General features: G+C 36.0%; 1 protein-coding gene and 1 non-coding gene across 20 annotated transcripts in view; both read right to left on the bottom strand.

Moving 5' to 3' along the window:
• The window catches only part of PPP1R13B (protein phosphatase 1 regulatory subunit 13B), a 163,880-nt gene that overhangs the window by 70,971 nt on the left and 68,945 nt on the right, over positions 1-23,964 (bottom strand). For 16 of the 19 annotated variants that reach the window (XM_056811185.1, XM_007473485.3, XM_056811194.1 and 13 more), the window contains one exon: positions 10,440-10,516. The exons of 2 other annotated variants lie outside the window; for them this stretch is intronic. In XM_056811185.1, coding sequence (XP_056667163.1) covers positions 10,440-10,516 — 77 coding nt within the window. Of the gene's footprint in view, positions 1-10,439; positions 10,517-20,354; positions 20,423-23,964 lie in introns of all 19 variants that reach the window. One more of the 19 variants, XM_016431306.2, reaches the window with a different exon arrangement.
• Positions 2,419-2,563, bottom strand: LOC130456792 (small nucleolar RNA U109). Its single transcript, XR_008915825.1, has one exon. It is a non-coding gene; the product is annotated as a small nucleolar RNA U109 (small nucleolar RNA).

Genomic DNA, 23,964 nt, shown 5'->3' with positions numbered 1-23,964 from the left:
AGTTCATCTATTGCCATGTAACAGCACCCCAAATCAACCCTATAAGAAGTAGAAAGAATTAGTTTCCTCACCAAAGTCTTAGGTTATTAGATGATCATTCCATAGAAATCTCCAGGGAAAGAGGTCAGAAGAGAGTAAGAGAAGGTCGTGTGGGAGCTGGAGAGAAAGCAAGTACTTGAGGTAGGAGACTCAAGGATACTAGATTTCTAAATTACAGATGGTAGAAACTGGCCATCTGCCATCTTAGTGAAATATATCAAAATATAGATTTGTAGGAATGTAATTATGTGGTTATGATATAGAAATATCACATTTCACAAATGGTAATGGTTTATTTATTTATATCTGTACATTTTTTCTGACATTTTGTTTTTACATCACAGTTATCCCTTGTAAAACAAAAAGAAAAAAACAAACGCATTCCACAAAGTTCCCCATCTTTGCAGTGTTGTCAGACCTCCTCATACCTTTCCTTTGACACTAAGTATGGCTATATATTCTCTTCTAAACCACAGTGTAAATTTCCTCTCCCCGATAAAAGTTAAATGAACTCTTGCTACAGAAACAGTTATAGGAGATTAGAGCTAGAAGGTTCTTTAGAGACAATCCTTAAAAAGTGAAGCAACTTGCCAAAATACTAGCAAAATACTATAAACCGGACTCCTACAATGGTAATTTAGTGTTTGAGAAAACAAAAGACCCAAGTTTGGCAAGTAAGAACTCACCATTTGACAAAAATTACTGGGAAAACTGTAAAGTGATTAGGCAAAAATAAGCACACAGACCAACATCTCACTGAATAAACCAATATAAAGTAAAAATAATTTAGACATAAAAAGCTGTATTGTAAAGAAATTAGGAGAGCATGGGAAAATGTACCAGTTAAATCTACGTTATAATGAAAGTTTCTGACCAAATAAGAGATGTAGAAGATTACAAAAAAAATAATAGATGACTTTGATTACATGATTACAAGAAACTTTTGCACAAACAAAATTAATGCACCCAAAATTGGAAGGAAAAGAGGCCAGCAGGGGGAAAACTTTAAAGCAAATTTCTCTGATAAAGATCTTATTTCTCAAATGAATAGGGAAGTGAGCCAAATTTATAAAAATAAGTCATTCCCCTGTTATAGTAAATGCCCAGAGGATAGGAATAAGAAATTTTCAAAAGAAATCAAAGTATCAATAGCCATGTGAAAAAAATATGCTAAATCACTACTGACTAAAGAAACCCAAATGAAAACAGCTCTGAGAATCTACCTCCCACCTGTTAGATTGGATAACATGACAGAAAAGGAAAATACAAATGCTGAAGGGGATGAGGAAAAATTTGGATACTAATTCATTGCTTGTGGAGCTGTGAAGTTATTCCACCATTCTGGAGAACAATTTGGGCTATAAAACTAAATATACCCTTTGATCCAACTAAATCTGTATCCCAAAGAGATTAAAGGGAAAAGGAGTTATTTGTATAAAAATATTTATAGCAACTCTTTTTTGTGGTGGCAAAGAATTCGAAATTGAGGTGAAGCCCATAAATTGGGAAATGGAAAAACAAGTTGTAGTATATGATTGTGACAGAATACTACAGTGCAATTAAAAGGATGAGCAGGAGAGTTTCAGAGAAACCTAGAAAGACTTATATGAATTGAGGCAAAACAAAGTGAGCAGAACCAGGACAACACCATATACAGTATAACAATATTTTTTTTTTAAGGATGATCCACTGTGAAAAATTTAACTATTCTAATCAAGACGATGATCCAAGACAAAGGACCTGTGCTAAAAGATGTTATCTACCTCCAGAGAGTGATGAACTCTGAATGCAAAGTGAAACTCCTTCCCCCCCACTTCATTTTATTTTATCTTATCTTTAGCAATATGGCTAATATAGAACTACGTTTTGCATGCTTATTTATGTGTGTATACATATATACATATATACATATATATAAAATCAATATCAAATCTTCTCTCCCATCCCCCCCGGAGGGGGCAGAGCAGGAGGAAGAGAGAGAATTTGGAACTTTTTAAAGCATTAAAAAAAATTTTATATATAATTGGGAAATACCTAACAAAATAAAAATAATTATTTTTTATAAAAAGAAACGTGATTCCTAATCCAGTACTCTTTTGACAGACCAGTTATCTCAAAACAGGCCATAAAATCCCCCAAGAAAGTGTATTTTTGTTAATTCTATGAATATTAAATAAAACAAATTATACTTTAATTATAAAATCAGTTTCCATAAACATCACACATGCATTATTACAAATTGGGTTTTTAAACAAAAATAAAATTTTTAATTTTTTAGAAGTTTAAATTTAAAGTTTTAAATCTTAAAACAATACAAAAACACAAAAAATAATTTTTTATTTTTGTTCTCATTGTAAGAAAATTCTGTAAAGAAATTTTTGATGTAGGAGAAATATACTACTACTCAACCTTTACTGCAAGGTTGGCAGCCCTGAAAACTCCTATATTTTTATATAGCATGTACTGGTTATATTCATACTTCTATTGCATTAAGAAGTATGACTTTAAAAAGTCCAACATGCAGAAGCAAAAATTAAAATAAATGCACATGGTTATAAAACCAAAAAATGGCAGGTGAGAGAGATAGATCTCATCTGGTCTCATAGCCTATGAGGATCTCAAAAGTCTACAAAAGGTCTAAGAGAAGCCCAGTTGACCCAGAAAAACACCAAAAAAAAAAAAGACAGAAGTCATCCTAAGGGAAACAGTCAAAGTACATGAATAGAAATTTTCAAGTGAAGAAACTGACGCTATAATTAGCCACATGAAAAACTTTAAAATCATTAGTAATTACAAAAATTAAACTTAAAACACCACAAAAGTTCCACCTTTCAGATTGGCAAAAACAGCAAGAAAATATCAATTTTGTTAGAATCAATATACTAATGCATGGTTGATAGAGCTGTGAAGTAGACCTATCATTCTGGAAAGCACTTTGGAGTTACAGTATATTATGTATATACACTTTACCCCAGCCATACTACTACTAGGCATAAACACCAAAGAGATCAAAGTCAAAGGGAAAGGCTCCATAAGTAAAAATATAATTAGAGCAGCAATTTTTGTTGCACTTGGAAACAAAGTGGGTGACTATTAATTAGGAAATGGCTGAACCTATTATGGTTATATAATGGAGTATTATTGCATTATAAATAATGGCTTAAAGGATAGATACAGAGAAACTTGGGAAGAACTTTATGAATTGAAGCAAAGTGAAGAGAATCAGGAAAAACTAACACAATGACCAAAAAATAAGTAAAGGAAAACAACTGTAAAGACATTTAATAACTATCATCAATTGAATGACCTATAATGACTAATGATGCAATGATTCATAATGACTGATGATGAAGCATGCTTCCCATCTTGGTGGAGAGGTGAATGTAGGGGAAACATTAGGCATATATTTTCAGACATGACCAATACAACACAAATTTATTTTGTTTGACTATACTCATTGTTATGAGGACAGGTTTATGGGGGAGGGGAATAGTTGGAAAGATGGTTAATACAAGAAAATATTTAGGGGGAAGCTGGTGGCTCAGTAGATTGAGAGTCAGGCCTAGAGACAGGAGGTCCTGGGTTCAAATATGGCCTCAAACACTTCGTGTGTGACCCTGGGCAAAGCACTTAACCCCCAATTGCCTATTCCTTACCACTACTCTGCCTTGGAGCCAATACACAGTATTGATTCTAAGACCGAAGGATAAGGGTTTAAAAAAAAATTTAGGTATTGGTGAAATATGTGTGTTTCCTTAAGATAATGTTAGTGTTATTATGATTAATTTAACATTTATTTTTTTAAAACAAGCTGTATGTAATAGATTCACCTATGACTGAAAAACACAGGTAAAGTCATGGGGTAAAAACAAGAGAAAACCAACAGACAACATTGGTATCTTCACAATGTCCTGAAAACCTGAGCAATGACCAAAGTACAAGGAATGGATCCACTCAGGCAAAACTATGAGAAAGTGCAGATGAGAGAAACATAGGATACTATGGCATCACTTAAGGAAATCTACAGTTGATGAGGTACCATAGGCACTACAGCATTCTCTTCCAAGTTTTCCTATTACTCCCCAGGGCACCACCATCCTTCTTCTAACACAGTTTGAAACTTGGGTATAATTCTTGACTTCTCTTACTCTGTTTCACTCCATTTACCCAATTCATTACCAGATCTTGACTTTTCTACCTTCACACATGCTGTCTCTCCACTCAGACAACAACCACCTTGGTAAGACCTCATGAACTCATGCTTAAATGAAATGTCCCCTTTTCTCTCCAAAAAGAACTAGGGGGAGGGGGGGGGGGGAAGTCCCTCAAAAATAACTGACAATTCCACAGCACTTTAAAATTTACAAGAGATATAAGTAAGATAATAGTCTCCATGTAAAATAAACCTATACTTAAGATATCCATTTTACAGAGGAACAAACTGAGGCATTAAGTCATTTACCTGAGGTCACACAGCTATATAGAAGTCAAAATCCTGCAACGATCTCAGATGGCCCCGAGTAGCAGGCCTCAAAGCCTCACTGCCTTTCAAAATTTAGCCTTTAATATGAATGAGTAAAGCAGGGACTCTCAAACTGGAATCCATCAACTTGGTGGATTTTTAAAAATATATATTTTAATATCAATTTCAACATATTTGGTTATCTTTGTAATCCTGTATATTTTATTAAGAAACATTTTAACAAACGGTTAATAATACAAAAAAGGGTAAGAATCACTAGTTTATTTATTTATTAAAGTCATCTCATTTAAAAATAAAGGAATTCAGGGGCAACTGGGTAGCTCGGCGGATTGAGAGCCAGGCCTAGAGACAGGAGGTCCTAGGTTTAAATCTGGCCTCACACTTCCCAGCTGTGTGACCCTGGGCAAGTCACTTAACTCCTATTGCCTAGCCCTTACCACTCTTCTGCCTTGGAATCAATATTGATTCCAAGACAGAAGGTAAGGGTTTAAAAAAAAAAAGAAAAAATCCATTGTCTAAAATGTTACCTTAAGGATTAAATAAAAGTAATTATCAGTCTTCTGTAAAGATAATTTTAGGGTTGTGACTTAAAATCCAAATTAATTGGTCACCAAGGAAAAAGGAAAAAATCCCAAATAAAATACCCAAGTCAGTCTGGAAATTTATGGTAATTTTCATTAATATAGAGGGAAGGAGTTAAGGAGAAAGAGGGAAGAGGGTATAGGTTTTTATCCCGCCTGGCCTGTGCCAGGGGGAGTTCAAGATTTCCACTGCTAGGTCTCTGAAGGAGATTAGAGGCTTCTAAGAGAATAAGTTTGGAAAGTAAAGGAGAAAAAACTCAGCCAGAAACTCACCACTTAACCGGACAATAGCTTGTAGCCACGTTAAGATGCAGAAAGGCCCAACACGCTGCCACCGACCCAGCACAATGCCACCAGCCAAATCTCCGCCGGAGAGAGGGAGTGAGCCGAATATATAAATCTTTTTACCTTTGTGTCCCCTCCTCTAAATGCCCATTCTTTAGTTCTCATCTTCTGTGATTGGATTATATCTTTTGAGTTACTTAACACTTCTTTGTTAAATTCATCTTTTGTTAGTTACTTGACCTTTTTGTGATTAATTTGCCCTTCCTAGTTACTTAACACCTTTTTGTGTTAAGATCTAAAACTAGACTTAACTTAAAAGTTCTAGCTTCAATAAAAAGTAAGAACTAAGTACCTTCATTGTTCAATCAGGAGCTTATAATTCCATCTTCACCATAATGTAAGATCTAAGTAGGGTGGAGTAATTTAAAGTTCACACTTACCAAGAACAATATAATGCCCAAAGTAACAAAAGTTAATTTTAGTTACTTAAATTGTTCCAAAAATAGACAAAAATTTACATATGCTTGTTTTCATAAATAGGTGATCTTTTTTCCCCCCTTCATTTTGCTATATAGCTCTATGAGGGATTAAGTTTTTAGAGTTTGTTATCTGAAAGGTTAAAACAAAGCAGGGTAAACTATAACTAAAAAATTACCAAAGCAAAATACAATTGTTTCTGACCATACTCATCCTAAAACTCACTGGATAACACTAAGCTTCTTAAGTTTTCCAATATTCTCTAGTACTTGCATTTTTCTAGAATTGGCACTCTTCCTATTCCAACAACAAAGAATAAATGTCATGTGTTGCCCAAGAGTAAGCTGATTAAACCCTTGAACTTTAAACTACCCCTCCTCCATCTGAAATAGTACAATAATCCTATTTCATATTCTGAATGCTGTTCATTCATTTTAAAAATTTATAATATCATTTCTTAGTCACTCCAAGCTCTTTCTCCACAGAACATACTCCCATATAACAAAGAAGTATTTAAATACAACAAATACACTGAGCATGTCTGAGATTAGGTCTCATTCCTCAATATACTTACCACCACCCCCATCTACAAACATTGTTTATGATAGGACATTCTGTCTCCAGTCCTGGCTCTCTATCCTCTAAGCCACCTAGTTGCTCTTTGGTTTGCTTTTTAAACTTTATTTATAGAGAGTGTCCCAAGACTTAGTATACTGTTTTAATTTTTAAGTTTTAATTTTATGAATGCTACTGAAAATTTTACAAAGACATTATTTGAAAGTCTAATTATTTACATTATTTTTACACTTATTTAGTATTGAGAATTCTGAAAAATAATTTTAACAAGATGAGGCTGTTGTTATTCATTACGTATGCAAGTTTCTGGACAAATATTTCCTTAAATCAGTGGATCAACAGAGGAAGTCCTTTTGCATGACCACTCTGGTCATTTGAATTATCTTCATTTTTCTTACAGGATACTGTTAAAACTGTTATAAAGGGACCAAAACGTCTTTCTTTAGATGACCTTAAAGCTAAAATTACAAATGCAATCCTTTCAGTCACTAATCAGCAGTTGAATTAAATTCAAAAACCAACTATAATGATATATAGCATAAGATGGCAGTTATGGTATATTTTCATTAAAAAAGAAAAAGCCTATCATAATTTAAATTAACCTTCCAAAATGTTTTATAGCATTTATTCTTCTGAATTTAAAACTGCTATAAAACTTCTGGGACATCCTAGATTATACTCATTATGTCAAGAAAGCTTATTCCCTCCCCTTCCTGAGTAAATTTACCTGTCTATCAAACATTCCTGACATAGCATAGTTGTGCCAGGTTTTGTCTGCATATGTCCGGCATATTAATAAAGGTCTGGAGTTTGGTTTGGGGCTTCTGAAAGGGAGAATCAAAAGAGAATCAGGGGATAACTGAGAAGAGAAAAGTCAGGATGCAGAGCAGGCAAGTGAGGGCGGAAGGAATGAGGAAGAGACTGGCAGGCGAAGCACCACGCGGTCAGGTTACTTAGGTACGTTTGTCTACCTTTCCAATAAAATTTATAAAATATATATCTAGGTAGAAATATTATCTTAATTCTTATACATTGTGTATACTGTTCTCCTGGTTTAGCTCTTTTTTTTCTACATGAGTTCTTAAAGTCTTCTCATATTCTTCTGAATTCACTTATTATTTCTTATAGAAAAAAAGTATTACTTTATATTCACATATCACAAATTAGTATTTTCTAATCAATAAATGGTGCTATGAATGTTTCCAAATATATGGTACTTATCTCTTTGATTTTAATATTCTTGGGATACATGCCCAGTAATGAATTCAGTTTTTTAAATCAAAAGATTTTGATAGTTTAGTAATTTTTCTGTTGTAAATCCAAACTGTTTTCAAGAATAGCTGGGCCATTTCAGTGACATGAAGCAGAACATTACACTGCCTAACTCCAATGTGGGTTACTTTTAAATTTTGAAATTCATCCAAGATGAACATACTACAAGAACTAATCAATTTACCATACACATATGGATATAAATATGCTAAGAAAACATAAAAATCTCAATTTTGTATTTCAATTCAAGCATACAAGTGGATCTTCTCAGCAATTCTCCCATACAGGGAATATAGCAGTCATGAGCCTACTCAAAGGCAACATGGCATAATGGGAAGAATATTGTATAAAGAGTCAGGAAGCCCTGGATTTAAATACCACCTCTGCCATTACCTATAAGACACTCCCCCCCCCCCCCCCCATTTTTCTCATCGGTAAAGTGGGAGTAATAACACCTCACAGGATTTTTCTAAGGCTCATGTGAGTATATAAATATAAAAGGCAGGTGTTACCATCATCATCATTATTCTTTTTTATTGCTTAGGAAACATTTAATGAGTATAGGACATCCCAATCTATATTTCTATACTATACCATATTATAGCATTTATTCTTCTGTTACTTATGTAACCACAGTGGCTACTGAGAGGAAAGCAGGGAAAACCCAGATCATTGTCACTACAACATAGGAAAAATTAACTCCAACTATTCAGATTTTTTTAAACTTAGCCACAAAGGGTTCATTATAGCCCTTATATAGAGTAACATTCTGATGTCAAGATTCATATGAGCAAATGAACACATTATAGGCAAGACCTTGTTTGAAATGTTAAAGATATAATAATATATAATAATGAAAGATAAAAGTCCCTTCATAGCCCCTGGCTTAAGAGAACTTAAAAGAAGAGGCATAAGACTACACAAAAACTAACACAAATTAGAATGTGGAAATGTGTTAAATAGATCACACAAATTCACCTAATTCAAAGTTCAATATGAACAAAGAATGTCCATCAATTAGAGAATGGCTCAATTGATTATGGGACAAAAATAGAACAAAATATTATTGTGCCACAAGAAGTGATAAAAATGGATGGTTTCAGAGGAACCTGAAAAGTCTTATATGAAATGATGCAAAATGAATTAAAGAGATTCAGGACAACAATATCTTCTTTAACAACAACATAAAGAAGAACAACTCTGAAAGGCTACAAAATCAGATTAGTATTGAGCAACCATGATCCCTGCTAATTAAGTTACTGATGATCTCCTGACAAAAGAGGTGATGGATGCAAGGTGCAGAATGAGACTTAAGCTTTTTGATCTGGTCAATATGAGATATTTATTTTCTGACTGTGAATAGTTCTTTAAAGGGCTAGGCTTTTTTTTCTTTAATGAAGGAAAGTAGGAAGAGAGGGTCAGAGAAAGGGTTTTTTTCCCTGCCCCCTCCCCCCCCAATAAGAACAGAAGGAATCATAAGGAAAGCTACATTGGAAGTTATATGTTTAATCAGCCAGAATTAGAGCTCTCAGGAGACATATGATTTCCCCATTGAATCTTCAAGTGTTTATAGAGCAAGCTGATACAGACTTGTTTTGATTGGTTTCAGAGCTAGAATCAAGAGAAGGGATAAAAGTTGCAAGAAGACAAGTATCATATAAGAACAATAACAGTAATAACTTTGATGATGACTACTATTTTTCAAACACTAGGCCTCAATAAGGAAAGCTTGGGAAAGCATATAGAAAAGGAAACATTTGCTATCTTTAAGTATTTGGTACATTATATGGGAAAATTGGACAGAAACATAAGCTGGATGAACTTAAGGAAAACTGTTGTAGCAATTAGAGCTGCTTGACAATGGAAAAGGTTGTTCTGTGAGGTAGAAAATTCTCTGTCACTTGAGGTATATAAGCAGAAGCTAGAAAAATGTTTGTTGGGAATATTAAAAAGGGAATTCACAAGGGGAAGGATTAGATGGCCTCTGAGGTCCCTTTTATTTTTTTAAATCTAATTGTTTTTAATCAAGTGATTTTTTAAACCAATTACACATAATAACACATTTCCAAACAAGTTTTCCTAAGTTACATACATGATTGAACTTATTTCTCTATCTCCTTTCCCTTCTGAGATGTCCCTTTAGCAAGGATCTATGAAATTCTGATTCTCCATATATTGCCATAATTCCCCACTTGCATTTCATTTTAGTTCTTAACCAACCCTCACTACTGCTTAATCCTTTTCATCTAAACCTATGTCTCATATACAAATTTCTTTCTTCTTAGCATCTGACAAGAATTTAAGAAAACTTAGTCAAGACTTTAAATCACAGGTTGCGTTGGAGCTTCAGAAGCGAAGAGTTTAGAGTTTAACTAGTACAAGCCAAAGTGTTCTTTCCACAATTCCATACTCCAAAAACTCAAATAATTACCACCCCAAAAATGGGGTACACAACTACCTGCAATGATACTTTCCCTAATTTTTCTGACTCTATGAGCTCAAAAGTTTTAGGAATAATAATCTTTGCTGTAATAATAAAAAGTATCTATTTTATTTCTATTCAATTCATGTGTTGAAAACCTGCTCCCACTTTTTGAGCAATGAATGGAAATAACAAATTTGGTTCAGAAAAAAGTGGCTTTTTCAAAGATTAAATCTATTCTAGAATCCTTGTTTAGCAATAAAGAACATTTTAAAAGCATTAAATTATATTCAATATTACCTACCCCATTTTCATTATGTTTCTCAGTAGTTGCACTTATTCCATTTCTTTGGTTTCTTTGATCTTGGATCTGTCGGCCACCTAGAAAGTATAAGTATCAACCTTACTAACACTTCAAATGACTGTTACTCATTAAACATTTATTACAAGCCTGGTATGTGCATGTGCATGACACTTTTTGGTAGTAATCAGGATCCAATCACACAATCCAAGGACTCAGAAGTCAGAAAGGACTGTAGAAATAACCTTTAATTTTATTAGACAAAACAGAGGCAGAGAAGAGATTACACCAAAGTTAACAAGGTTTTAAGTAGAAGAGCTATGATTCAAACCTAGGTCTTCTGGATCCATATCCAGAATTCTTTTCACTACGTAACAGTTTAAAAATGAAAACACATAACCTCCCATTTAAGGTTGAAGTTATTAAGCCTTTCTTCTACTACTCAAGATTCATAAAGCATCAAAATTGGTGAGCTATTAATATTACGAAAGGCCTTTTCATTTCATACAAGGTGTTCCAAAAGACTAAAATTTAATTAAACACAACAATGGAAAAATATTAATATTTTGGGGAAATGTTTTCAAAATAAATTATGAATACAATATGATCTTGTGGCCTCAAATATGGCAATTTTGTGAACCTAAACCAACTTGTTCAAAACCATTCACTGTCTAATCATCATTTAAACTCTGGTTCCTGGCCACATTTTTTTTTCCTACTCAAGAAAAGGTATGATCTACAACACTCACACTTGTAATAGTTAGCTAATACTCTCAATATTGGGGTCTCCTTTGAACATTAATCCCCGTAGCCTGAGCGGCACACATGACCACTTGTTTTGGAGAATAAAACAGATGATAGAGGGAGGAAAATAAAAAATCAATATAAAAAATTGTATTTTCTAGTATAATTTCTATGCTAGGAAAACAAATATTATTTGACAAATAATAGAGAACTTATTACACATATCTTGGTGTGGCAGAGTGGTGTGGGTTTCTCCATCTAAATTAAATCTTATATCTCAAGGTCTCCAGTACTTAGTACAATGCCCATACATGAAAAAAAAAAATACTCAGAAAACACATATGGTGATAATCTTTAATGTTTAAGAGTACACCATGCAAGATGGTGAAGTACAGCTGAGCTTTCCCAACATTCTCCTCCAAACAACTTTAAAATAACATCTCAGATAAAAGAGTTAAGCAGTAAAGCCAACAAAAAGTGAAATTTCTCCAGCCTAAGACAACTTAGAGAATGAGGAGGAGAGGTCTGTAACATTGGGGTGTGTGCAGGTCTGGAATGAGGTAGGAGCACCAGAGGTAGGCCTTGAAGGCTGCCTGCAATAGCAGTAGCAGCAGCTTCAGGAACTCTCAGCCCAGATTGGACAACTGGTAAGAAAGAGATTATAGAGAACCACTTTGCTGGCACTGGTTGCAGATACTTCTGACTAGCAATTCTACTACCCAAAATATCTGGGTAACAGTTCCAGGCAGGCAGAGAGGTGTGCTTATAATTGGTGACAAGAGAGCAAGGGTCCTAGTACCAGTTCCATGGCAGAGAAGACCTAGCACTTGTGGCTTCAAGAGCACAGGGGACCAGTTCCAGTTCTAGAGTCAAAAGAAGTGCTAGTGCTTTCAACTTCAAGAGAGCAATAGCCCTTCCTAGCTAAAGACCAGAACAGAGACCAGGAGAGCAGTGACCATACCTCTTCCAGGATCACACAACTGTGGAAGCACCAAAAAACCCATATCTCCAGAAATAGCTTTTAAAAAACTAGGGGGAGTGGGCAGCTGGGTAGCTCAGTGGATTGAGAGCCAGGCCTAGAGACGGGAGGTCCTGGGTTCAAATTTGACCTCAGACACTTCCCAGCTGTGTGACCCTGGGCAAGTCACTTAATCCACATTGCCTAGCCCTTACCACTCTTCTGCCTTGGAGCCAATACACAGTATTGACTCCAAGACGGAAGGTAAGGGTTTAAAAAAAAAAAACTAGGGACCAAGGGGCACACATGCACAGCTAGATGGTTCCATGATTTGAAAACCAGGCCTGGAACTGGAAGGATCCAGGTTCAAATCTGTCCTCAAATACTTCATAGCTGTGTGACCCTGGGCAAGTCACTTAACACCAATTACCTAGCCTTTACCACTCTTCTGCCTTAGAACTAATACACAGTATTAAATCTAAGATAGAAGGTATGGGTTAAAATAAAGAGGGGAATGGGTACAAAAAAGAAAAAGCTAAAACATGGCACAGTACCTCTCCAACCCAGGTAGGCAGAGCCCAACTTTAACATAAAGTTCAAAATCAAGAAATAGGCTGGAAGAATGAGCAAACAACAAACAAACAACAAAAAAATGTGAACCAAAGGGAAAGTGATACAAGAAAATTATAAAAAGAAAATGAACAACTTGGTTAAAGAGGCACAAAAAAAAAAGACTGAAAATAATGCATTTCCCAAGCTCAATTGACCAAAAAGTCTTAATATATATATATATATATATATATATATAAGTGTCAACCTAATCTTTGCTTACCACTCCAGAGCTAGAAAATAAGATATGGTCTCTGCCTTCAAGGAACTACAACACAGTTGAGGCAATCTAGAAAGAAAGAACTGAGAGATCAGGGTGAATTAGAGGAACTGAAGATGATTTCAAAAAATGTGTATGGGAAGACAGGATTTACATAAAAGCAATGAATATGGCATTCGAAGAGAAAGAATATCAATAAAAGCACAGAAGACAGAATGAGTATGTTCAAAGGACAAAGAAGATACCAGACTCTGTAGGGGGTATGGGATTAATGGGAAATAAGGTTATAGCCTATATTTGTATTAATAGACCCATACTATGGAAGGCCTTAGTCATTCAGAATTTGGAACTGATGGGGGAAGAAACAATGAGCTACCCAAGTGTTCTGAACTTATATGTGACATGCTAAAAACCATAACTGATAGTTGGCAAGGATAGTTTTCAAAGCTTCCCATGCCAGTCTCTCACCCACATTTCCCAACCGTATCAGCCAGTTATGCTTTTATATATCAGTCAGGAAGGTCCATGACATATCATGCTTATTCCTTTCTCCAGTCTTTATGCATCCCATTGTACAGTATCAACTTAGAAAGCCTTTCCACCCAATTTCCACTTAGTTAAATTCCATTTATTAGTAGCTTAGAGGGATACTGTACTCAGATGCTGTGCTGAAGGAAAGGTATATTGTCAGACTATCTTCATGAACAAGATAGAAAGATAAAGATTACAGTAATAGAGGCAGATTCAGAATAACTATATCCAAAGAGAGGTCATTGGTGGATAGCTTTGCTGGAAGCTAGTCTTTAGTGGAGCAACCCAAGGGTATTTCATTTGAGCATATGCTATTCAAAATTGTTACTAGTGACATCAAGAAAGTGACAGTATATTTGGCTGAAATTTGGTAAAGACAAATTTGTTATCTATTCAACATATTTGATGATTGTTGGGTTTCAGCAAAATCTTGAGAAACTAAAAACACTAAATCAAAATTAAAATAAAATATTTGGCTGAAATTTGGTAAAGACAAATTTGTTATCTATTCAACATATTTGATGATTGTTGGGTTTCAGCAAAATCTTGAGAAACTAAAAACACTAAATCAAAATTAAAATAAAATTTTAATATAGATGAAAACTTTACATGTGGATTTTTTAAAAAATCAACTTTTACAAAGTGTAGCAAAGGAATTTAGCAGGGCAAGCTAGTAGCACAGGATGCTGTAAAACCAAGATTCCACATAGATTGCAAGGACTGGATCTGCATTCTAAGGCAGTTGGAAAACACTCCTATTGAAAATCCAGACTTGGTGTCATTCACAGATGTTCTTCATACTTGTGTGATGGAATTTGATGTACAGGTGCTGCAGTGGTCACAGAATTTGAGACACTGTGGTATGGTTCATTACCTAGTAACCTTAGTGCTCAAGGGGCAGAGCTGGTGGCTTTGAAGTAAGCATGTCTTCTAACTGATAGTAAAAGTGCAAATATTTTTACAAACTTGTGTTATGCATTTTCTGTATGTCATGCTAGAGGAAGATCTGGAAACAATGAGGTTTTATTACTGCACCGGGAAAACCAATTGCTCATGCAGAAATAATAACTGAGTTGTTGGATGCTATCCAAAAAGCTAGCGGTGATCCACTGTAGAAGTCATACTGGTGGCAGAGATTCAGTCTCTAAAGGAAATCACAGAGCTGATACCACAGCAAAATTTAGCAGGGCAAGCTAGAAGCATGGGATGCTACAAAACCAAGATTCTACAGAACTTGCAAGGACTGGGTCAGCATTCTAAGGCAGTTGGAAAACTGACAACTGATACCCTCTCTGGGAAGCAAACAGAGAGGGTGTGTGGAATTGTCTCTGAAGGAAACCAACTTTGGAGCTGCCTGGGAATTGGATCATCTTTAAGGAGAGGTTGAGTGATTCCCCCCACACTGGTGGATGGTGTATGTGTGTGTGATCCTCTTCCCTTCCTGAACTTTGTGAGGAGCTGTGTGACACAACCACGAACTCTGGTGTTGTGAGAATCTGGGCCCTGTGGACTTTACTAATCCCCTTTATCTGTAATTATCCTTTTATTTAGTTAGATTAAGGTTATTTAGAAAGGCTAAGATTTTAATATCTGGGTGTGTTAGAAAAATAAGTTATACTCCCTGATTCCCTTTTCATATTTCTTTTTTGTTACCCACAATTCCTAGCACATGATGAGAATAGAAGAGGTACAAAGTAAATATAGGTTGCTTAGAAATGAAACCAATTTTTAAGAAAGTGTGGTCTGAAAAGTAGTATGCAAGAGGGAGTAGAATGAGTAACGACTAGGGTTAGAGAGAACACCTACTGTTTAAATTTAGGCATAATTAAAGACTTATCAAAGGAAACTGTTTTTGGAAAAACTGACAGAATTTAGTGACTAAATGGATATGAAGAAAAAGAACAAGTCCAAGAAGACTCCACAGCTTCAAGCTCAGCTAAAAGAAAATGAATATACTATTCATATACAAGTTGGTTAAGAGGGAGAGGAAAAAGAGCTCTTTAGAAAAAAGACATGACAGAAAACCTCTCAACACTTTGTATGACTACAACTCACTTCTGATGATTTAACTAGGGAATTTATAAAGCAATTCTAAAGATGGTGAAAAGACTAGAGCAATAAAATGAACACCATTAGGAGAGTGGTAGTAGTTCATCAACTTTTGTCCATCAAAAGAAAGATTCAAAAGACAAAGCAGGCTTTAAAAGTAAACAGCTAGTTAAGAAGAAAGTATCAAAGAATAGAATTTGAATTTTGGAAAAGAAGGATTGGGGAGAGGAGGTAGTTATGCTAATTCTTTTCAAAAATATATAACAGTTGTCATGTAAAATTGTTCTGCTTGCACTTTTAGTATTAGTGGATGGTATTTGCAAATAGACAATTTAAGTTTGAAGTGTCCATTAAGGGAATGCTCTTTCATATGGAGCAATTTGTACTGAAAAAAGCAGAAAAAGTATTTTTGCATAAAGGAAAATAGTTAAACTGGAAAAGAATGCAAGATACCACCTCTTTCATAGGTAAACAGAGTAGTGTCTGAAAGGAGCAGGAAAATAACTTTGTTAAAAACTGCAAAAAATCAGTGTGTAAAGTAAGTTACTAGGCTGTATAATACAATTACCAGACTAAAGTCACAGGCTGTAGGCAGTTTGGTTGCAAAAGGCATAGAAAAGACCTATGGCATAAATACAAAGGTTCCAACACTCAAATCATCCCATAAAGCGGGTGCCAAATTTATCTGCAAAAACTACTGAAACATTAAAATGTGAATGGAAAACGTAACAAAAGAAACAAAAATCAAATAAACAGTTAATTTGAGGTTTTCTCAAATTGCATTGATATTATTATCATTGCAGATGATATTAGCTGATGGTTGTAGATATATACTGTTTATTATTTTTAGGAACGACCCTTCTATTCCTATGCTTTCTAGTGTTTTTAATAGGAATGGGTGTTGTATTTTATCAAAGGCTTTTTCTGCATCTATTGAGATAATCATGTGATTCTTGTTGGTTTGCTTGTTGATGTGGTCAATTATGTGGATGGTTTTCCTAATATTGAACCAGCCCTGCATCCCTGGTATAAATCCTACTTGATCATGGTGGATGACCCTTCTGATCACTTGCTGGAGTCTTTTTGCTAGTATCCTATTTAAGATTTTTGCATCTATATTCATTAGGGAGATTGGTCTATAATTTTCTTTCTCTGTTTTTGACCTGCCTGGTTTTGGAATCAGTACCATGTTTGTGTCATAAAAGGTGTTTGGTAAAACTCCCTCTTTGCTTATTATGTCAAGTAGTTTGTATAGTATTGGGATTAACTGTTCTCTGAATGTTTGATAGAATTCACTTGTGAATCCTTCGGGCCCTGGGGATTTTTTCTTAGGGAGTTCTTTGATGGCCTGTTGGATTTCATTTTCTGATATGGGATTATTTAAGAATTCTATTTCTTCTTCTGTTAGTCTAGGCAGTTTGTATTTTTATATATATTCATGCATATCGCCTAGATTGCTGTATTTATTGCCATATAATTGGGCAAAGTAATTTTTAATGATTGCTCTTAATTTCCTCTTCATCAGAGGTGATGTCCCCCTTTTCATCTTTGATGCTGTTAATTTGCTTTTCTTCTTTCCTTTTTTTAGATTGATCAGTCCTTTGTCTATTTTGTTTGTTTTTTCAAAGTACCAGCTTCTAGTCTTATTTATTAAATCAATAGTTCTATCACTTTCTATTTTATTAACTTCTCCCTTAATTTTTAGGATCTCTAGTTTGGTTTTCTGCTGGGGGTTTTTAATTTGTTCACTTTCAAGTTTTTTTATTTGCATTTCCAATTGATTGATCTCTGCTCTCCCTAGTTTCTTAATATATGCACTCAGGGATATGAATTTACCTCTGATTACTGCTTTGGCTGCATCCCAAAAGGTTTGAAAAAATGTCTCACCGTTGTCATTTTCCTCGATGAAATTAATTGTTTCTATGATTTCTTCTCCAACTAAACGATTTTGGAGTATCATATTGTTTAATTTCAAGTTAATTTTTGATTTGGTTTTCCACGTACCGTTACTGATCATTATTTTTATTGCCTTGTAATCAGAAAAGGCTGCATTTATTATTTCTGCTTTTCTGCATTTGTATGCCATGTTTCTGTGACCTAGTGTATGGTCAATAAGAAGGTGTATTCCTTTTTCTACCTATTTATTTTTCTCCATATGTCTATTAACACTAATTTTTCTAAGATTTCATTCACTTCTTTTACCTCTTTCTTATTTATTTTTTAATTTGATTTATCTAAATTTCATGATGGTTGGTTAAAATCTCCCACTAATATGGTTTTACTGTCTATTTCTTCCTTCAATTCTCCTAGTTTCTCCATTAGAAATTTGGGTGCTATATTATTTGGTGCATCCATGTTGATTAGTGATATTTCCTCATTATCTAAAGTCCCTTTTAACAAAATATAATTACCTTCCCTATCCCTTTTAATCAGGTCTATTTTTGCTTTGGCTTTATCAGATATTATGATTGCAACTCCTGCCTTCTTTCAATCAGTTGAGGCCCAGAAGGTCTTACTCCACCCTTTAATTCTGACCTTGTGGGTGTCTACCCGCCTCGTGTGTGTTTCTTGAAGACAACATATGGTAGGGTTTTGGATTCTAATCCATTCTGCTATTCGTCTACGTTTTATGGGTGAGTTCATCCCGTTCACGTTCAAAGTTATGATTGTCACTTGTGTACTCCCTGGCATTTTGATATCCTTCCCTAATTCTGACCTTTCTTCTTTAGCTCTAACCTTTTAATCCAGTGATTTATTTTAAATCAGTCCCCCTTGTCCCCTCCCTTGATATGTTTCCCTTTCTAGCCCCTCCCTTTTTGTTCCCTCTCCTTCCCTCCCTTTTGGTGTTCCCTCCCCCCTCCCCCCCTTGGTTTTTCCTTCTCCTTCCCTTCTCTACCTTGTTGGGTAAGATAGAATTCAAGATCCCAATGGATGTGGATGTTCTTCCCTCTCAGAGTTGATTTCTCTGAGAGTAAGGTGTAAGTAAAAACTCTTCCTCTCCTTCTTATAGGAGTTTTCTTCCCCTCCCCTTCCCGTGTGAATCTTTGTGTGAGAAAAATTATTCTATTTGGTTTTTCTTTTCCTCCTATTTACACAGTACATTTTCCCCACATATTAATATATATAGATTGATATAAATTTAGTCCTTATAGAAGAGAGTTTGAATAAAAGAAAAAGGTAACATTTTTCTCCTTTTCCCTTTCCTTCATATTTACCTTTTCAGGTATTCCATGCTCTTTGTTTTTCGAAATCGAACTTTCCGCAGAGCTCTGGTCTTTTCTTTGCAAAAACTTGGAAATCTTCTATTTTGTTGAATGCCCATACTTTCCCTTGGAAGTATATAATTAGTTTTGCTGGATAGCTGATTCTTGGTTGAAGACCCAGCTCTCTTGCTTTTCTAAAAATCATGTTCCATGCCTTACGATCATTCAGAGTGGAACTTACAAGATCTTGTGTGACCCTGATTGGCATTCCTTCATATCTAAATTGTCTTTTTCTGGCTTCTTGTAAGATTTTTTCTTTTGCTTGAAAGCTTTGGAATTTGGCAATTACATTCCTGGGAGTTGTCTTTTGGGGATTTAGTGTAGAGGGTGTTCTGTGAGCTTTGTCAGTGGCTGTATTGCCCCCTTGTTCTAGAATCTCTGGGCAATTTTCTCTGATTATATCTTGTATCACAATGTCGAGTTTGCTATTTATTTCTGACTTTTCTGGTAGTCCAATTATTCTCAAATTATCTCTTCTTCCTCTATTTTCCAAGTCTGTCACCTTGTCAGTGAGATATTTTATGTTCTCTTCTAATTTCTTGGTCTTTTGGCTTTGCTTTATTAATTCTTGCTCTTTTGCAAGTTCATTGTCTTCCAGTTGCCTGATTCTAACCTTTAAAGGCTGGTTTTCCTTTTCAGTTTGGTCAGACCAGTTTTGTATTTGCGTGAATTCCTTTTGCATTATTTCCCACTTTTCCTGCCAGAAGGCTTCCATCTTTTTGATCATTTCCGATTCAAATTCTTCAAGAGTTTGTGGAGAGTTTCTGTTTCCTTTGAAAGGTTTCGGGGCATTTGCTTGTGTTTCCTCTTCTATCTCCTCTGTATTTTGTATTTTTGCTCCATAAAATGTGTCCAAAGTTGTCCCCTTCTTGTTTTTCTTGGTGTTTTGAGGCTTTTGTACTTCTGTACTGTTTGCCATCTTTCTCTGAGTGAGGAGGACTCCTCTTCCTGTATGTCTGATGTTCAGAGGCTTTAGCCCCTGGCAAATTGTCCATTCTCCGCAGCTGTTCTGTCTTCCTGGGGAAGCCCAGAATTTGCTGGTGTTTCAGGTGTTACTGCACTCCTCAGTTCCCTCCCAATGTTTCTCCACTGCCTTACTTCCAAGCTCTGAGCCTGGCTCAGCACTGTCCACAAGGTATCTCAGTGTCTTTGCCGGAACATGCACTCTGAGGGGTGAGGGGCCGTAGCTTCCCAGAGCTCCAAGGGCTCCTGATAGGATTAAGTTGAACTGGGTTGGGCTGAGTGTGCCCTGATGCAGGGTCCTCCTGTGAGACTCAGATGTAAGGATCCAGCCAGGGGGCTACAGCCCCCCCCCCCCCGTTTCCCTGCCTTCTGTGTTGGGTGCCCCCGCAACTGGCTCAGGTTGTTTCCCAAATGGGGCCTTCATAATAGCTGGCCCTGAGGTCCTTTTGCCGGCCCTGAGGTTCCCGCTGCTGCCTCGGGCTCAACACTCTGGGTTGGGGGGATGGGTCCTGGAACCTTCCTTCTGCCTACCCCTTAAATCCGAATGATCTAGGGTTCTGGCTTTTGGGGGGGGCTGTTACCTTTTCATCCAGGTCCAGGAGGAGGGTTCCCGGGGTCTATCCTGTTGTTCGTTTTGAATTTCGGTTCCCTAGGAGCATATAGTTTGAGATGGGTAAGGAAGGGTTTTCGGAGATCTGAACTTTAGCTCTGTCTAAGCCTCCATCTTGACCGGAAGTCCTTCAAATTATGTTCATGTAACACAAGAGATTAAAATTCAAACTGGAAAATGATATAACTTCTTGTAGAATATAAGAAGACTAAATAGTAAGATTGATTGATTTCATAGGTGAGTTTTTGCCTAAGTGTAAGTACTAGGAAGCTCTAATTTGAGCCCCTGAAAGTGGTGACAAAAGACTGAAGAACAAGTGAAGACTGAAGACTAATGAAATATCAAGAATGGAAGAAGGGTAGTTCCAAAACTTCCTTAAGCAGCAGCAATGGAAGTAAAGATGAAAAAATAGCAGGAAAAACACAGCAAAAAAAAAAAGCACACACCTCTACCCCATTATTTCTCCTGCAGAAAGATGTAGAAAATGCACTAAAATGAATTCTGATGAGGATATCCAAGAACAAGTCCCAGGAGGCCATTCTTCCAGCTCAGGGTACAGTAGAGAGAGACAGTGGTCTGTGAACAGAAGGGTCAGTGTCTAACCAGAAGCTCATAGTGTATTCAAGCCCTCAGGGAGAAGCTATGACCCAAGGCACAGGAGGTCCCAAACCTATCCTGAAACATGTCATGAATGTTGTGGGCATAGGGGCCAAAGGGCAGCTTTGTCATCATCTTCTACCCAGTGCCAGGTCATAGATCCAGAGCAGACTGAGTAAGCAAACTGCAAACGTTGTTGTTCTAGGTCAAGTCTATGTATGGAGCAAAGAGGAAATTCAGAAACAAGGGTACAGCTAGGTGGCTCAGCAGACTGAGAGCCAGATATTGAGGCAGGAGGTCCTGGGTTCAAATGTGGCCTCAGACACTTCCTAGCTGTATGATCTTGGCCAAATCAATTAATTCCAGTTGCCTAGTCCCTACCACTCTTCTGCCTAGGAACCAACACATAGTACTGATTCTAAGACAGCAGGTAAGGGTTTTTTGGTTTTTTTTTTTTAAATCATAAACAAGCAACAACAGAGGTGGGCTTCCCAGTTCTACCTTCCAACCTCGTCTAAAACCTATAGAGGGTGGCAATCTCAGACCAAAGTGAAGTGTGCAGTTGTCATTTTAACCAGCAGTTTTCCAGCTGGCTGATTGAGGCTGAGTCCAACAGCAATCTAGGGAAACAGCAAGCAGAATTTGCCCTAGAACAGACCACTTTGAAAGCACTGAAAGCTTTCAAGTCCCCAGCCTGAGCTATCATAGAAGAACTAGAATAACACAACCTAACTATCCCAAGAAAGCAGCAAAAAGACCAGAATGGCCCAACAATGTGCAGAACATAACCTTAACACCACGTCAAAGTCAAGAAGCAAATGGAAGAATTAGCAAATGAAAAAAGAATTCTATAAAGAGCTATCATTGTGACAGGGGTGCTCATGATACAAACTGAGGGGGGGAAAGTTACTTTACAACATCTATAAACAAAACTTCCAAGGAAAACACAGCTTGGGTTACAAGTTCAAATAGAACTCCTAGAAAAGACAGACAAGATTTGGGAAAAGGTTTTGGGGTTTTTTTTTTTAATGTTTTAGGTGTTTTGTTTTGTTTTTTTTTAATAAATGAAATGGTGCTCTAGAGGAAAAAATGAGAGAGCTATGAAAGGAAAAACTGAAACAGGTTATATTAACTGCTTGGCAAAAGATGTATATTTCCCAAGAAAATAACTTCCTAAAATTTAGAATGAATCACTATGCAATGACTCCACATGACAAGGAGAAATGTGAAAAACAGTCAAAAGATCAAAAAAGATGATAGAAGGAAAAAAAAAACTTAAGCTATTTTATAGTCCCCAAAAAACTGATTGGAAAAACAGAAGGAGAAAAAAATTTAATTTAGATTATCTAAAAGCTATGACCTCCCCCCCAAAAAGCTTCGACATCATATATCAAGAAATCTTTTTTTAAAAAGGGTAAACATGAACCAACAACAGAAAAGAACTAAACAAAATGCTTATATTCTAGTACAGGGAGGTATACATATGTCCCCTCTGAGCTCGATCATCATGGGTCATATGTGAGGATAGATTTGAATCCAAGACCTCCTGTTTATAGGCCTGCTTCTCAATCCATTAAGCTAGCTATCTACCTGCCCTGCTTAATGGCTTTTTAAAGAAGAATGGAAAAAGGATAAGAGAATAAGAATACATAATCAGAGTGTACAAATAACTGTCTATACAAATGGGGGATGGGGAAGGGCCCACTACACTTGAACTTCACTCTCCTCTGAAATGGTCAAAGAACACACACACACACACACACACACACACACACACACACACACACACACACACAATTGGACAAAGAAATCCATTTTATTCAACAAGGAGAGAAAGTTGAGAAGGAATAAAAGGGCAGATTAAGAGAGGGAGTAGTCCAAAGCAAAACAAACTACGGTTTTACAAAAATATTTATAGCTCTTTTGGAGGTAGCAAAGAACTGGAATTGAAGAGATGTCCATCAACCAAAATGGTTGAACGAGTTGTGGTATATGGATGTGATGAAGTACTGTTGTACTGTAAAAAGTAAAAACGGGGATGATTCTAGTGCAATATCCAACCATGATTCCAAAACACTATTGATGAAATATTACCCATTTCCTCATAGAAAAATGACTCAGTGGGGCACAAAATGAAAATACATAAATGTGTATGTACATGTTTTTTCTTTTAACCAACACCAATGAAGAAATCTATTTTGTTTGACTATACATATTTATAATAGGGGATTTGTTTTTCTTTCATTGTCAATGAAGGGGGGAGTGGAAGATAAAAGGAAAAGGGATTTTTAATGACTGAAAAAAAAATTTTTTTTAATAGAAGTAGCAGTCAGCTAACAGAAGGCTTCAGAGCTAAGAGATCCCTATATGGCTAAAGACTAGAACCCATTAGACAATGAAAACAATTAATTAGAACAAGGACACTGCCTTTCATTACTGGCTAAAGTCCGAGAGAGATGGAGCTTCTAAGAAGTATATGCTGATCAACTGCCACCTCTGGCTATAGGGAAAGCCTAGAGGAAATGACAGGTTTTACAACTGCTTTGATCAGAGCTCTCTACTTTAAGCTCAGAATCCTAGTGAACAGCTGTCTGGGCATGTTTGTATTGTCCTAAAAGAACCAGACTGATGCCCTTTGCTATTCTCTATCTTCAAGGAAACTATTAGCTAAAATAAAACTGTAACACTTCATCAGAGTGATTCAGTTGAAAGAAGCTGGAAAATCAAAGTTTCTTAACTTTTTTGAGTGGAGGATCCCACCTTGGCAATCTGATGAAACCTCTGGACCCTTTCTCCAAATAAGGTTTTAAAGTGCATAAAATATACAAAATTATAAAAGAAACAAATTATGTTGAAGTAGTAGTCACAGTATTTTTAAAAGAATAATTCCACAAACCCCAGGTTAAAAACCCCTGTTGCAAAAGCTTTGTCTATTTGAGAAAAAAGGATTTGCCCTGTTGGAGAACAGTGAGGATTAGAAAAGG

Source organism: Monodelphis domestica, chromosome 1, assembly GCF_027887165.1.
Source record: "Monodelphis domestica isolate mMonDom1 chromosome 1, mMonDom1.pri, whole genome shotgun sequence".
NCBI classification, from domain to species: Eukaryota; Metazoa; Chordata; class Mammalia; order Didelphimorphia; family Didelphidae; genus Monodelphis; species Monodelphis domestica.
This window is presented reverse-complemented; position numbering and strand designations above follow the sequence as displayed.